Consider the following 16,932-nt stretch of genomic DNA (forward strand, 5'->3'; position numbering starts at 1 on the left):
TAGAAACAATTAGGTTTACAAGTTTTTATGATATAAGACAAGTTATTAGAAATACCCATACGGTAAGTGATAAATTACAAAAGACAGTATTATTTTAATTAAAAATATATAATAAGAAGTTGGATAGTTTTAGTTGTGTATTTTATAGTGAAATTATAATTAGGGCTTGGTTAGGGCTTAGTTAGGGTCGGGCCTATGTTTCATAACTTTAGCCCTGATCCTGCCTTAGAAGGCATTAGGGCGGGCCTATGCCTTTACCCTAAACTCGCGGAAGGCTTTAGTTGTAAGGGTTTTATAGGGCTTAGGGTCAGGGTCGGTCAGGGCCATATTAGGGTTGTTAGAGCCAAATTCCCACCCCTAGTTCGAACCCATGTCAATAGTATTTTAAGTATTTTTAGACCAAAAACCCCATGTCAATAGTATTTTAAGTTTTTTTAGACCCAAAAAAGGGCCACTGAACTCGAACCCAAAGCGTGCAATTCACAAGTTAAATATACTTCCACTATACCAGTTTCACATTAGCTAAAAACTTAAGCTAGATATACTATTCAATATAAATGTTTGTATTGTATAAACTAAAATATAAAGGTCCTCTATGTCCTTTGTCTCCTCTAAACACATTTGAAAAGACTGACACAGCCCTCTATTTTGAGAGCCTGCATTAGTGATGCCCTAAGGACCTAATTATTTGTGAGCCCAAAAGCCCAACTTAGAGATTTAAAAAAAAATTGACTTTTTAATTGGGCCAAAAGCCCAAAAGACCTCGATACGACCATACGTCTATCCCCTAGTACAAACCAAAATACAAGGCAAGTAGATCAATCCAGTCGGCAACACCAATCTGGTTCTGGTTTTGGTTTTGGTTTTAGTTCACATCCAAACAAAATCAGTAAAACTGCATCCTTCTCTCTCTCATTAGAGAACCTCAAGAAGAAAAAAGATTGCTCACTACCAGACATAACTCTTTTCTTGTCTGTATCCCACAAATTAGATTCCACAACAGACAATTGAGAACCCAAAACAAAAGAACTAGGTCTGCAATTGTTGCATCAAACCCAAACACTTCCCAACGCAAATCATTAAAAAATAAATAAATAACTAAAAATTACAGAAAATTAGCCATAAACCATAAACTTCACATAAATTAAACTAAAAATTACAGATCAACTAACAAATCCAACACTCACGTATAATGAGAATTACATAGTTGAATTTCAATTGGGACGTTTGATGATTGGATTCATGTTCTGGAAATAGCGAATAGAGAGTAGCGAAAGGGAAAGATGAACCTCATCTTTACCCCAATGAGTAGGCATTTTGGGAGCAGGAGACAGTGAAGAAGATGGAGAAGAGTAAAAGGGTTTTAATAGAGGCCAAAGACTTTGCGAATAGATTCGACGAAACCCGCCCATATTAAGAACCATTGATCTGAGTTTTTTTGGGTTACTGTTAAACGTCTTGCTAGCCCAGTGACGTGTGTAAATCATCTCCCATAATCTTTCATCTTGTGCCGTTTTGCTCCACTGCTTGCTCACACACGCAGCCGATGCTAGTGTTTTTGGATCCGCGTGTTTTAGTACTTCGAACAATAGATCTTCACCGAGATTCGTAAACACAGTAGCCTGTTCACAACCTCCTTGTTCGTCTGTCTTCATTTTCTTCTTCGACTTGTTGTCAATTACCACCGTCTGATGTTCTTCGAGTGGGCGTTTCATTTCTAGAGATAGAGATCAGTTTTCTCCCCAAACTACTTATGAAGTTATGAGCACCAGTGATGAGCTGTGTTGGGGCCATGGAGGGACACTGTGACATTATATGTAGCTTGTTAGCGTTCTAACCTAGCAAGTTACGTCATCCTTATTTGAAAAATAGTTTGATAATTTGATCGTCGATTTTTTAAGTTGCATCATCTCCGTGGAGATCGTATGGTATGGGTACTACGGGGAGGAGAATTCAGTTTCTTGGGTTCTTTTTCGTTTGTTAGGAAAGAAGGTTCGGGAGTCGACGAAATAACGAGAATGCCTCTGATTTTGTTCAGTTTTGATCGAAAAAATAAATAAATAAAAATGCTGTTCACTTGTTCAGTTCTTCTTTTGTTTTTTCGATAGTTTTACAGTTCGCAATTGCGCAATGCACAAACGACAAGACAAACCATGAGCTGGTAGAGTACGAATAATTGAAAGCTTGAAAGTTCAAGGGAATTTACTTTGAGTTTATCGAAAAAAATAAAAAAGAAAAAGGGAATTTAATTTACTTTGTTGATTACAGATAATTAAAAAGTATTTTATTATCGGGGAATCTATATCCTTTTTCCATGCCATCCAGCTAGTTTGTGGGTTACAAAAAAATTAGTTTAAGAGAGTTGGTTAAAAATTGTTTGTACTCTAAATACATAGGCATAATATTTTTAGTTTTAACATTGAATTTGATTAAAATTATAATTTAACACATGTTAACTATTTTTTGGAAACAAAATATATAAATGCTCTCTTTTAATTATTTACAATTACTTCTCCCATAATCTTTTAAAGTTTAAAATATTTTAAAATGTGTTTGAAAGTAATCATTTATTTAAAAAATTACTAAAATACATTTTAACTCGATTAACATTTTAAAAACAATATAATTAACTTATAATCACCTACTTTGTATTTTAAAATGTATATAGTGTAAAAACTAAAAATATTGTGTCTCCCATAGGCATTTGACACTAAACCCTAAGCCTAAACACTAATTTACCAAACCTCTAAACACTAAACCCTAAATCCCTATAACTAGACTTTAAGCCTAAACCATAAACTCTAAATCTCAATAAACTATATCCTAAGCCTAAATCCTACTAAACTATATCCTCAACCTAAATCCTAAGCATAAACCCTAAACCCTAACCCCCTATAACCTAACTCGTTGCATTGTCGAACCTATTTGCATAATAAAATGCATTTTGTATCTGTGTGCATTTAAAAATACATAAACCCACCTACATTTTTAAATGCATTATGTATTTTAAAATAAGTTTATTACGTGGGTGTGGTTTTAATTTATAACACATCTGCATTTTTAAATGCAAAACAAGTAGTTATAATCGAACTATATTATTTTTAGTTATAATATTTAATTTAGTAGTTATATAAAGGTAAAAAAAAAAACAATAAAGCCGTTACAAATCCCAATAATTTATTTATCCACTTCCACATTACGTGGATAGTTATAGTCAAAGCCTTTGCATATAGGTTTTTTTCTTTGTACAAATAGTTTCCTCTATAACAAAGGTAAATAGTAGTAAAATTATAAAATAATATTCCTCAATCTTTTAAGTGTAAATTTTTTATAAAAGAAACTCTCTAACCCAATTTCTTACAAGGTATACATAAAAAAAAAAATAGTTAACTAATATTACTCCCTATACTAGATGAACAAATTAGGATTCAACCTTTTTTTTTTGTATGTATTTGTGTGTGTGTGGGGGGTGGGATTTGAGCTAATCATGTCAAGCTTCACTACTTTCAAGCTTGGCTTGTTTATTAAGTGAGTTTTGAAAAAAGCTCAAGCTTGGCTTATATAATATATGAACGAGTCCGAGCAGAGTTTAAGTAGTTTGTTTATCGAGCTGAATTTCATCAAGCTTGTTTGTTATACGAACTTTAATATAGACTCGATTTTGGCTAATTTATTAAATGAACGAGTTCAAACCGAGTTAAACGAGCCGAGCTCCGAGCCGTTCGACTCAAATTCCACCATTAGGGGGGGAGGGTCCTAATTTACTCATTTAGTGGGGGTTAATACTAGTTAACCAAAAAACTGAAACTAGCGAAAACTTTAAAATTACAACTCTCCCCAATCTACATAAGGCCTAGCTAACAGACAATTAAGATTATCTCTAGCTAAAACCGTATGGAATCTCGGAATTCTCCCAAACATTTCAATTTTTGGAAAATTCAGAATTATATGTTAACGGTCGAAATATTGAGAATTTTGAAATACTCTCGAAATATAACTGAATATCCTTTGGTATTCCAGTTTTTGAAAAATTTAGAATTTCAATAATTCCGAAATATTGAATTATGGATAAAACCATTGTGTAAACGATTTCGGAATTGCTGGAATTATGACATGATTGACAGCTCAAAAAGTTAGTATTCTGGACGGAATTCCAAAATATTTCGACCAAAATTCAAAAGTTATTATTTTTTAACTCTTAGATAATATATCGATTTTTTCGAAATCCGAAATATTCAACGAAATTCTGTTAAAAATCACGAACTATGGATAAAAGTCATAAAACAGTGCCAAGCCCGACTAGGCTTGGATTGAAAAGATGTTCAAAGCAATTGTCCAGGTTCAATGTACGACTTTAAAAAAAAAAGTTGAGTCTACCAGTCCCACATCCATTTCCATGCCTGACTTTTCCATGCCACTTCAGAGTAACAAATTCGCTATCCCAAATATCTCGATATCCTTAATCCAGATTTTTTTCTACTTCACTATACGTAAAAACCAGCGGTTACGATTAAATCTGAATTAGCTGTCTATCAAAACTTCGTACGCTAGCAGTATATCAAAACTTGTGAGCTGATAAATTGCGTAGTTCTTAAGCCCATCTATATATCGTCTATATAATCAGTTGAGCAGTCTACTTCATTCTGTTCAACATTCACCACCTCGTTATCAAGTTGCGAACAATGGAGAAAACAGATGGATTTATTGCATTAAACGAGAAAACTTTAGTTGATTACATAAAAGCCACCCCAACTCTATGTTCAATACTTGGAAACAAATTTGAAGAGTTGCAAGTTAAAGAAGTTGGAGATGGGAATCTTAATTTCGTATATATCGTCACTGGGGATTCTGGTTCTCTAGTCATCAAACAGGTAACCTCTCTAATAATTTGATTTCATTTGGAAAGATGTTTAAAGCAATTGTCAGGTTCAATGCAGGCTTTCAAAAAAGAGGGCCACATCACATCATTTTAAATGTTAGGTTTCCAGAGACTTGGTAACAAAGGACCTATCTAAATCATGGGTTCTCCAATGCAATTTTTTTTATAATCAAAATTAAAATCCAAAGGCAACGATTAAATCTGGTTTAAATGGACTAGTGGCAAAATTTCGTACCAGAATAATCTTGAGGGTGAGCTGGTGTGGGTTCGAGTTCTTAGCAAGAACATTTTATTTATTTCTACAATATAAGCCTTTTGTTCAAAACAGTTTAAAAATTCATTCTGTTCAACATGGGACTCGAACCTAGGAAGTTACCCATTCCAAGAACAATGGAGACCAACTAGATGGGTTTTCACCCATTAAACGAGAAGGCGTTTCTTTGATTACATAAACGGACCCCGGGCCCTCAATAAAATGATTGGAAACAAAGAGACAGTTTTAAAGGATGATAACTAAAGAGGGCTATATAGAGCTTAATTTCGAAGCCCGTCACTGGGGATTCTTGTTTCTTTAAATTCAAACAGGTAGGGCCATAATTACAGGTCCCATTTGGAACTGTAGTTTATTGAGGGGATTAAAACTGAACATTTACATTTACATTTACACTGTTGTGTGTATTGGGGGAGAAGGCTCTTCCGTACATACGTTGTATTGGGGAGTCATGGCCGATGACAAAAGAGCGGGCATATTTTGAAGCATTGGCATTAAAAGAGCATGGTCGTTTGTGTCCAAATCATGTTCCGGAAGTTTATCATTTCGACCGTCCAATGTCTTTGATTGGCATGAGATACGTGGAGCCTCCACATATAATTTTGCGGAAGGGTTTGATTGCTGGAGTTGAATATCCATTGCTTGCAGACCACATGTCTGAGTACATGGCAAGAACTCTCTTCTTCACTTCCCTGCTTTACCGTTCCACTGCTGAGCACAGACAATCAGGTAACTAGACTTGTTATTCATTTTCTTAATTTGTTATTCACTTAATTTGTTGTATAAACTATGTTTGTCTCGACATGTTGGCATTGAATTATGAGTTTTGGGTAGCTTTCCTGCTCTAACTGCATGTAACCGATGTATCATTGTCTTCGTTGTCTGTGCAGTTGCTGAGTATTGTGGGAATTTAGAGTTATGCAGGCTCACTGAGCAAGTTGTTTTCTCTGACCCGTACAAAGAGTCTCAGTATAATCGTTGGACTTCTCCTTATCTTGATCGCGATGCTGAGGCGGTACGGCAAGATAATTTATTGAAGCTCGAAGTTGCAGAGTTGAAATCCATGTATTCACTTTTCACCAAACTTATATATCACTATAATCGCTGACACACTAGATGTGTGTCCTTTCTTGGATATGCTATTCCTGTTAATTTAACCATTCCTCAAAATGTAGGTTTTGTGAAAGGGCACAAGCCCTTATACATGGAGATCTCCACACTGGTTCTATCATGGTCGCCTGTGATTCTACCCAGGTTATAGATCCAGAATTTGCGGTTTATGGACCAATGGGTTTCGACATAGGCGCTTTCCTAGGAAACTTGTTTCTGGCTTTCTTTGCACAAGATGGACATTCTGATCAGGGAAATGATCGTAAAGTAAGCATTAAGCTAATCCATCATAGTGGCTGTGTGGTTTGTACTTTAGCATTTTCTTATTTTCATTTAATGAGCTTGAGTGGTTTGTGTGTTGTGCCATAAATTGAATAACAAGGTGTCTTCTCCCTCCACATGACAATACTATGCCTCCACATGACAAGAGAGAGAAAAAGAGAAAAACAGAAGGAAGAGATGAGGACAGATGCGTAAAAACCAACTAGTTGGTTTTGCTATTGCTAATATTTAGTTCTTTGTTTGAATCTATGTTTACTATTTGACTCCTCGATATCTAGTGACTTCACACGTTCTTGTAAGGAAGCTTGTGGTCTAGCTCCCCCACAGTTAGTTCCTGACCATCGTTATAACGCATGTTCGTGTTTGTGTCTATATACACTAATACACTAAATTTTTCTCTCAAATTTCTATTCCCAACTATTGAAGGTCAGAAAGTTAATGCTTTTCTGGATGCAACGGTATATAAAGGGTATCCACCGTAGTTAAGATTTCTTAGTACGCCTTTACCCCCTGTCCTTTTGTTTTCTAATGGGATTCCACAATTAATGGAATTTCACTAAAAAAAAGTCCTTGCTTTTAATGCTCTAGTCTAACTTGCAAACTTACCAACTAAAATCTATTATGAATATGAAACTGCAATAATGAAGTTCTACTCTGGCCTCCAGCTTTTACAGATTCATGTATCTTGATTATGACTTTCCAACGTTATCAGTATAGCTCTGGGGCCATTAGCTTACAATTTATTTATCTATCACTTGTTCAATAGTTGTTTACTGTCACGTAAGACCAATGACTGGAAGAGATTTAAGTTTTTTAATTCCTTGTCATTTTCTCCTTTCTTATTTATACATGTTAGTCTCCGCTCTCCATAGAATCTTGATTGTTTTTGTACATCAGTAGATTGCATACTGTATATTTCATGAATTACTTCTAAGAGGCATGTTCTAATGCAGACTTATAAAGAGTGGATCTTGCGGGCAATAGAAGACACTTGGAATCTTTTTCAAAAGAAGTTCACTGCACTTTGGGATGAACACAAAGATGGGTCTGGAGAGGCATATCTTTCAGCAGTATATAACAGTTCTGAGCTTTTGCTGCTTGTGCAACAGAGATATATGAAGAACTTGTTCCATGACAGTCTTGGGTTTGGAGCCGCCAAAATGATAAGGTTACCTGCCTGAATATATAATGTATATTTGTTATGTGATGTCTTGTTTATGGTATTTTGTTTTTCAATTTTTTCTTTTCAACCTAGTAAAGTCTTCGTTCGAATTTTATATTTTTTAGTGTTATTTTCCCTATAGTATTATAAATTTTTATGTTTTTTTTTTTTTAAAAAAAAAAAAATAAAAAATTATACAAAAAGTTGTTGCTTAGAACCCAAGCAACTAGGTGTTAAAGAAATGAGCAATTCCCCCAACCCCGTTGTAAGTGGGAAACAAATCTAGGACCTCCTGGTACAAGCACCAGGGCCCTGACCAGCCAATCTGCTGGACTCTTACGATTACCTTGCATTATTTCCATGAACTAGTTGATTGTTTTGTCCTGTTCTTCCGAGTTTTAAACTCTTGTGCTGAACCATGGAGCCTATTAAAATATCATGAGTGTGAGGTTTGCACACTGTATATAAAAACAAGATGCTGGTTCATCTATTTATTTATTTTTTCAATAACTTTTCATTTGGGTTATTGATTCATTCACTGTGTATTTCTGGTACATTGGAACGTGTTTTTTCAATAGGCATTGACATATGTTTATTGGTATAGTGCAAAAAATAGTGAGTTCTATTTTCCTTTAAATAACAAATCAAGGAATACACTAAATATCTGAATTATCAATTGTTGAAAATGGGTCCTACACAGCATGTTACACAGGGTTTGAAGAAATCTTGGAAGGAAAATTCGATGGTTATTCATTCCTGGTTTATTCAAAATCTGATGGTTAGACACCATTGTGAGAGCATGCTAAAAACCAAGAGATCCATCAAATAGTGACCCACACAACTTCTGTATTCTTTCAGATGTAGTGCCACATGACATCTTCTACCTGGTTGATCGTGCAACTGTTTATGGGGTTGCTTACCATTCTTTTCTATGAAATGGATTCTTAGTAAGAAACAGGTGGGAATAATTATATGCAAGAATGTTAAGGTTAACACCAAGAGAGAACTGCTAATTTTGTTTTGGAGGATCTCCACCGGAAACAAAATCTCGTTATTGGATACTTACAATGAGATTTGGAGGGGTAGTTTCTGAGAAAGGTTGCCTTGATGGCACATAGCAGATACTTACACGTACCACTCTTTTAATAGCATTCTTTTGTTGAACTCGTAACTATAGGGATCTTTATGGTGTTGCAGGCTACTTCTTGTACTTACAGCTTCTTCATTTGTTGGTTTACAGGAGAATAGTGGGTGTAGCTCATGTTGAGGATTTTGAGTCGATTCACGATGACAGCAAACGTGCATATTGCGAACATCGAGCTTTGGAGTTTGCAAGGTTGCTTCTAAAGGAAAGACGTGGCTTTCAGAGTATCAATCAAGTTGTTTTGGCTATTCGTGACCTTAACCTTGATAAGGTTTCTTAGGTACTACTTGTATCCTTTGGTTTTGGTGAGGAAGTTTATGTTGATAACAATTATGTTTTTGTTTTCTGGTAAAAAACTGCGTCACATGCTTACTTGGCCATGTGGTAAACTCTCCTCATTTGAGGACGTTGGTTCAACTTTGCATTAGCATTAGTGCAGTTGACCAGACCCAGTTAACATTTTAGTATTCATATTAGTTGGTCACAACTCCTATTGTCATGTGCCTGTACCCAATAGATTTGTTCTCATTTAATTTTCAATTGTAGTTTCTTGAATAATAAGTTATTCCAAATTGTTTTGTGATGTTATTCCAAGCATGTAATTCATTTTTGTTTAGCGATTTGCTCAGGACTGGAATACATCGTGTGTGTAGACGAAAGTTGTACTCTGGCCTTGTTGATATTGTAGTCTAGATAATTGTGAACATGAAGAGTGACTGCTAGGGTGCCAGCCTAGTTGGATATTAGTCATAGTCCTAATAGCCTGCTTGGGTTTGCACAATGTTTTATTTTTGGCTGAAGTGGGTAAATTAAAGGTCACTTAAGGCTAAAGAATTTTCAAGAGGGTTGAACTTGTGATATGTAGGTATCAGACAGTGGTTGTTTAGTAAGGGTTTGGTCAGCCTCAATCCAGTGCACGAGACGAAAGGACACATGTGAAATTCGTCCAACAATGCACAGTGCTTTTGCAACGCATCCTCATGATCCAGGTTATTATATTTTCATCTGACCTCATAATTTCCCATCAATCTGTTTTTCATGGATTTCCGTTCCTATTCAAGCTGGGCCGAAATGTTTTTTCTGTGGTTCTTTTTCCCACTGGAGCCAACCTCTGCAATTTCCCAAGTCACCCTGCTCATTTGTATGGCTTCCAACCCTTGTGTTTCATGTCGATTGCATGGAATAGTCTGCCATTTTATATAACTGTTAGAATTCGCTACGGATATTAAAGATTTTATTTGGCAGTTAGGAAGCAGTCGTACTGGTGAATATTTAGGATAATAAAATAAGCATCCGAAGCTAATCTTAAGCCATTCTCACTTTTTGAACAAAATGACAATTCTCAATTAGACGTTCAAACTCAGTATCTAGAGCTCCGCTGGTATGACAATTAAAATGGTGCGAGGGAGATATGTTTTTATGTTTTATTTGTGGAAAAGACAATGTTCATCCCAATAGACATAATCTGTGCTTAGTTGGATTTATACTTAGCCTTGTAGTCACTCCAAAGTTGATCCACCGTCTTCCCAAGCAGGTCAACAAATAAGTTGTTGCTGTAACCAGTCTTCATCTTGCCATTGAGTTGGGCAACAAATCCATCCTTGAGACTGTTGCAGTAGTCAAGGAATCTCGCTGTCACATCGTACCCTTGGTCCCATCGATCACCTCCTCCTGGCTGAACCCAATGGGATGGTGCATACCCAGCCTTCAACCTCACATAGTCAGCAATACCTTCAATTAATCCTCCTGGAGCTTGTCTATTTCCATTCCATTGCCAGATATGTGTTGCCTCGTGATACAGTACTCCTGTGATCTCTGTCTTTACATTGCCCGAGTAACCTGCAATGTACTTAGCACTAACATGTATTTCGTTGTTGATAGCATACGCCACTCCGTCCATGTTATCAACAAACATGCTTACGCGCTGCACACTCTTCCTGTCAGACAAATTTGTTTGTTTGAAGGTCCGCCAAATGAAGGCAGATGCAGATTTAAGTGTTTGTTTGCTGTATCCAGCGCCAATCTCGTTATTGAACCGAGTACCCCCAGGGGTTCCAACTGCAGTATTATTTACTGCATATTCAACTGCATGCATACCCTGGAGGGAAGTAATAATGAGTAGAGAAGATAAAAATAGTATCAGGTGAGGCATGTCTACTGCAGGGGGTAGTTTGTTCTTAGGTCTTGGGAATGATAAGAATGTTGGTGATACATATATAGTTGCTTCATAATCAATAGTCCAACTACAAACAGTTGAATGGCAAGACTCCAAGAGCCGTGAAATGGTATTATTGATTTGTCAAGTTGAAAACCATCAAATAGTTGGAGCGCCTGCAGTATTAACAATTCTTTGACCTTGATTTGGATAACCAAAGGTTGGTCGGAAAGATGTAGAATAATCAGAAAATGAATCAACTGATCCTGGTTAGCTTAAAAAATTAAAAGCCTGTCAAAAATTCATCGCAAATCCACATTAGCGCATTGCCTTTTTGCTTTTTTTTAAAAAAAATAAAATACTTTTACTAGAATTATGAAATCTATACAAATGTAGAGGAAACTTGCATGTATGACCCAGCACGCACTACTTGTTCAAGGCATTGGACACACTTGCAAGTTGGCCCAAGACTCAGTAACGCACTAATTAATTGTTCAGGGCATCGGCCGGCTTTGTCAAACTTGCACTTGGTGCTCAGCGGATAACATCCACTTGATTGACCTCATTCTCAGATGTCACTAACTCACAACTTTGACTTGACTATATGAATTACTGGGTCATATTTGATGGCCCAACAAATTGAACGAGGTCAGATGATAGTCTTTAACGACTTTGCGCTACGTGTTTCAAAATAGCCTTGAGAGGTTTACAATTTGAATCATTATCTTCCCCGTATAGTCAAGGCTCAAAGAGGCGCGAGGCGCAGTGCCTCGCCTCAATCAAGGCGTGGGTGCAAACATAAACGTGTGCTTTTTGTGCATTTTGTTGAGGCGCACAAGGCGCGTGTCTTATCATCATTTGCAGTTTTTCTTGTTTTTATATATTTTTAACTATATGTGACACATTCACACTCGATCCAATAATTGTATGGTACAATAAATTATACAATTTTTATAAGTTTTTATAATAGAGTGCATCCTAATAAAACTTTTTACAAATTTTTTTACTTTATCAAAGAAAAAAAAACTTTTATTTTTACAAGTTTTTGTTAAGATGAATGAATTAAGAGAAAAATATAAAGATGAATTAAATGAAGTTTTATAGGTTTCCAAAATTTGAACCATGTGTTCTATTTTGTGAAGTCCCTTTGGCTCAGTTCAATCTGTTTGCTCTTTTAGTTTATTGAAGTTGAATTAAATTGTTTTGAGAAATACAATTAGCATTTTTCTATTTAATTGTTGTTTACTTTTTTTTTTGTAAGTAATCGATTACTACCTAAATGATTCGTGATTTTTACGGGTGTTGCTTAATAGTTAGCAAGTTTATAATCCTATAGAATTGATTTTACTGTTTAGTTGTGCAAATCAATGATAATTCATGTCATATTTTATTTTATTCATTTATTTTTTAATTACTGCCCTCCACGCCTTGCGCCTAAGGCACAAAAAGAGTGATGCACGCGCCTTAATGCCTTGACCAGCTGATATTACCCGAGTGTTGTAAATTAATAAGCCAACTCCGAATATTTGACAAAATCAACATTTCATTGTTATTGTAGAGTGGGCGAAGAGTATTGATTAATTTAGGATGGGCGTGGGACCCAGTTAGAAAAAAAAAAAAAAACAAAAACGACAAAAAAAGTGACGAAAGGGCACGAACTGCTTAACCGGCGGCTCCTCACACGCCTCTTTAAGAAATAGAAATGTAGAATGGATAGATATGCGCACTTCAGATTTTTCACATGATACATCGATCATCAAGGTTATTGTATTGCTCTTAGGGCATCTCCAATAGGGGGTGTAAAATTACACCTTCACCAGCGTTTTGGATTTTACACCTCTAATTAATATCAAAATAAATATCACTCTATATTTGGTGTTAAAAAATGATTTTAAACATTGGACTTAAAAAATTACTTTAGAATTAAGAAATAGAAATGTAGAATGGATAGATATGCGGGAAAATTTCCCACTTCAGATTTTTTACATGATACAGTTTTTCGATCATCAAGGTTTATTTTGATTGCTCTTAGCAAATAGCTATTTTATAGATGCGTAATTTGAGAGGCTTATTTGCCATACTTGGTCTTATAATCAGTCCAAAGCTGATCAACAGATTTTCCTAGCAATTCAACAAAGAAGTTGTCGTTGTAATCATTTCTCATCTTTCCATTGAGTTCAGCAACGAATCCTTCCCTAAGACTGTTACAGTAATCAAGGAATCTAGCAGTTACATCGTATCCCTGGTCCCATTTATAACCCTCTCCTGGTTGCTGCCAGTGTGATGGTGCAAGGTCAGCCTTCAACCTTACGTAATCAGCAATTCCTTCTGTTAGGTTGCCTATATTTGGCTGTCCATTTCCATTTCCATTCCATTGCCATATATGTGTTGCCTCGTGATAGAGTACTCCGGTAATCTCTCTCTTTACATCGCCTGTGTAGCTTGCAATGTACTTGGTGTTTAGATGGATCTCATTACCCGTTGCGTAAGCAGGTACGTCAAGAATCCTGCTTGTGTCCTCTACAATCACACGCACCATTTGCACATTCTTCCTGTCGGCCTCATTTGTTTGCCCAAAAGTTCGCCATATGAATGCCGAGGCAGATTCGAGTGTCTGTCTGGTATATTCGACACCAATCTGATTCGTGAAGATTGCCCCACCTGGTGTGTTGGCTTCATTGTTGGTTACATCATATTGAACTGCTGCTTGTAAACCTTGAAGGGAATTCAGAACCAGTATAAAAGATAAGAAGATGATCTGGTTACCCATGCTCTTAAGGCTCTTAAAGAAAGTTTTATAATATGTTTCCTCACATAATTTCACACATTTATAGAAAATCAAGTATGTTGAATTTAGGTTATTTCTTCCTTTAATTTGAAAAGTAAAACAAATTTGAAGCCATGAAGAGCCATGAAACGAACTTAATTATCTTGTCTCTTTACTCTTTAGACTTTACCAGGAAAGACTGAACCATGGACCTGTATAAATTCTTGTGGAAAGTAATGCTAAAGGCCGATTGACTAATAAAACTTGTGGTAGGCTAAAACCCGTGAAGACACGGCAAGAAAAGTCTAAGCCGAACAGATCAGGCTTCTGACAGATTGCTTGGGACATTGTCCAATCCCAATGTACTCCAGTCAGGTTGATGGGCTTGAACTGGATTTGAGATAATACTGTTGGGCTTGGGTTGAGGTATCAAAGTTACCTTCGAATCTTGAAAGCTTGTAAAGCAGCTTGGCCATTGTCCTGCGAGGTATTCATTATTCAGCCTCCTATTTTAACTTACACAGTGGAGCAGCCTACTAATTTCAGCCCCTGGCTACATAGATTTGAGTATTTGACATGTCGCTATTGACGTGAAAAAAAAAAAAAAAAAATTGTTCTAATGGTCATGATTCATGAACAAATTATTATCGAAAAAAAAAACAAGGAAAAAAGATTCATGAGCAAACAGACTGTTAATTTTGCCCGTCCAATGTACAATGGCCGTCCAATGGCCGGGACTGTTAATTTTAGGCCTGTTAATGTTATTGCATGGTTGGGTCTTTTCATTTTGGGCATTGATTTGAAATAGTTTTAAAATTTATTTGGGCTTTTGTATATGTCCAACGACTGTGCCTGTTAATTTGGGGCACAAATGCAAGGTTCAAAATTCCAACATGGTATACTGGTACAACACCTCCATTCTATAATAGTACACAAATCTCTTTAATACGAAATCATCTCAGCAACCCACAAACAAAATTATTCTTTTTACAATCAGAAGCTAAATAACCACCCATTTTTCATTAATATATTTTTCCATAGAACCTCTAAATATTATTTTAGTACCATGACAAAACTATTTGATTTGAATTAAATACTTCACAACATTTAGTTTATTTTATACTTTCTTAAGATTAACAGCCATTGGATACAGTGGCAGAGCCATGTAGAGGCCAGGTAGGCGTATGCCCTCTCCTGAATTTGGGACAAAAACTAAATTAGTAGTATTTGTTCAGGCCCACCTAGACATTAGGAAGATGTTTGGTTTGCCGGGTGACTATTTATGTATTTGATGCTGTCATTTCTCGTGGACACCAGGAAATAGTGGACTAAGGCTTGCTTTTCCCAATACTTTTACAAGGCCCCCTGGAGGAATTTTCTGGCTCCGCCACTGGTTGCATATATTATTAAATCACACTTGACGGGTTTAAATTTTTTATCAATCGGGATTTTCTATGTTTTTGTTTTGTCTTATTTGGTCTCATACACGACTGTCTAATTAGGTAAAATACCGACTGACGAAGAGCGTAGATTTGCTATTGTTACCATAATACTAATAATCATGCAGGCTATAATGTGGTACTGATGGTATAAGAGAAATAAACGAAGGGGTATGGTTCCTAGGGCCTTTATTAGAACATCATGTGCGCTTCACAATACCACAAACAAAATATGCAGTTTAAATAATTATGAGTTTCTAAGTAATTGTGTTCCTTGCTTTCCTAAAACTATTTTTTTTCCTTCTATTTCTACTTTTTAAACGAGTCGTAATTCACGAACAAGAAACAAATGTGTATATCCAATCATGTTTTCTTTCTTTTTAGAAAAACCAAAGATAGATTATATCGGACAAACTACGTTCAGAATTTTCATACGATTGACCTTCTAACGGATGTAAGGATGTTAAAAGAAAATTAGAAAATCAACGATTGTTTAATTTGGTTGAGCTCAAATGTTTGCGTACCATATGGGCCTCTATCACATATTCACATTTGCTTTCCACACGGGTTTTTATTTGCTTATCGTAGGGGCCTGTATCCGTTATCACATCACACGGGTTTTTCTGACAATAGGAAAGCCTCCAATGCACTCGAACCATCAATTGACGTTGAAACTTCAAAACAAGAAGCACTATAAGAAAACCCTTCTTGTTTCGAATTTTTTTGTTTCCTGTCTCTACTTGTTATCCATGTACTTGTCTGCATATATATTTCTGCAGTGGTTGAGACTTTAGACAATCAGATTGATCCATCATAATGTAGCAACGTCCCTTGTATCCAGTTATGCACATTTTTGTTTCTTTTCCTTGTTTTTGCTCTTTGAACTTTGCAATGTTGGTAAGTCCGTGAGCTACGTAGTTGAGAATTCCATCATAGGGTTCTAAGTTTTAAATTGTTTTTCATGCAACTATAATATATATATACAACCCGATTCCTAAAAGGACTTTAAAATAAGTACCAAATCTAAAATAACTCACAACTTCACCTACAAAATAAATTAAAACCTAATTTTTATGAACATATTCTACTTACTATAAAGATCATCTCTACAAAAATTCAGTTTGTTTGATATCTTCTCAGCGTAGGCAAGAGATATGATATATGAACGCATAGATCCAACTCTCCCAGCGTTTTATGAGCCTGAGTCGATATCCCAACTGAGATAGCTGCCTTTTACTGAGAGCGGGTGAGCTTGTTATGCGAGGAGACACACACACACACACACACACACACACACACACACATAGATAAAAGGAATACACTTCCAAAACTAGGAAGAGCTTTCTACATTCCTTACATCCATACATAAAGTAATCAGCGACCTTGCAGTAGCAGGGTTCAAAGTAAAATGCAGGAGGGGCTTATTGTCCTCTAGCCACAAGTACATGAGCAATAATGTTCGAGTCTCTGCAAATGTAAAAAAAATTACAATGATCAAACAAAGAGATACTATAGTAAATATCATGGTTCCTTTTTGCTCAAGGACTTCAGCTAGGTGTTTGCAGTCCGTCAAAATGGTGACACATATGAATATATGTGCCAGTCACAACAATATGTAGAGGTGACTATCGTGGTCGTGGCTAGAGATATTTGTGTGCAATATTATAATAAATTCAGATATGTAGTTATGTTTGAATTATTATAAATGTCAACTAGTTTCACT

At 35.9% G+C, this 16,932-nt stretch overlaps 3 protein-coding genes across 3 annotated transcripts; 1 reads left to right on the forward strand and 2 right to left on the reverse strand.

The window, feature by feature from the left end:
* Positions 1 to 4,320: 4,320 nt before the first annotated feature.
* MTK (S-methyl-5-thioribose kinase) lies at positions 4,321 to 9,436 on the forward strand. The gene is made up of 6 exons (XM_086592163.1): positions 4,321 to 4,871; positions 5,570 to 5,879; positions 6,041 to 6,215; positions 6,326 to 6,527; positions 7,496 to 7,710; positions 8,945 to 9,436. The coding sequence occupies exons 1-6, from the start codon at positions 4,683 to 4,685 to the stop codon at positions 9,126 to 9,128; spliced, it is 1,275 nt and encodes a 424-aa protein (XP_086448289.1). The 5' UTR covers positions 4,321 to 4,682; the 3' UTR covers positions 9,129 to 9,436.
* Positions 9,437 to 10,126: 690 nt separating this feature from the next.
* LOC147520626 (uncharacterized) lies at positions 10,127 to 11,104 on the reverse strand. Its single transcript, XM_086592164.1, has one exon. It carries the CDS (start codon positions 10,998 to 11,000, stop codon positions 10,320 to 10,322), a length of 681 nt encoding a protein of 226 aa, XP_086448290.1. The 5' UTR covers positions 11,001 to 11,104; the 3' UTR covers positions 10,127 to 10,319.
* A 1,926-nt stretch (positions 11,105 to 13,030) lies between these two features.
* On the reverse strand, positions 13,031 to 14,436 carry LOC147520627 (uncharacterized). Its single transcript, XM_086594969.1, has one exon. The coding sequence runs from the start codon at positions 13,771 to 13,773 to the stop codon at positions 13,072 to 13,074; it is 702 nt and encodes a 233-aa protein (XP_086451095.1). The 5' UTR covers positions 13,774 to 14,436; the 3' UTR covers positions 13,031 to 13,071.
* Between the last annotated feature and the right edge of the window lie 2,496 nt (positions 14,437 to 16,932).

The sequence above is a fragment of the Coptis chinensis genome, chromosome 2, assembly GCF_015680905.1.
Source record: "Coptis chinensis isolate HL-2020 chromosome 2, ASM1568090v1, whole genome shotgun sequence".
Taxonomy (NCBI): Eukaryota; Viridiplantae; Streptophyta; class Magnoliopsida; order Ranunculales; family Ranunculaceae; genus Coptis; species Coptis chinensis.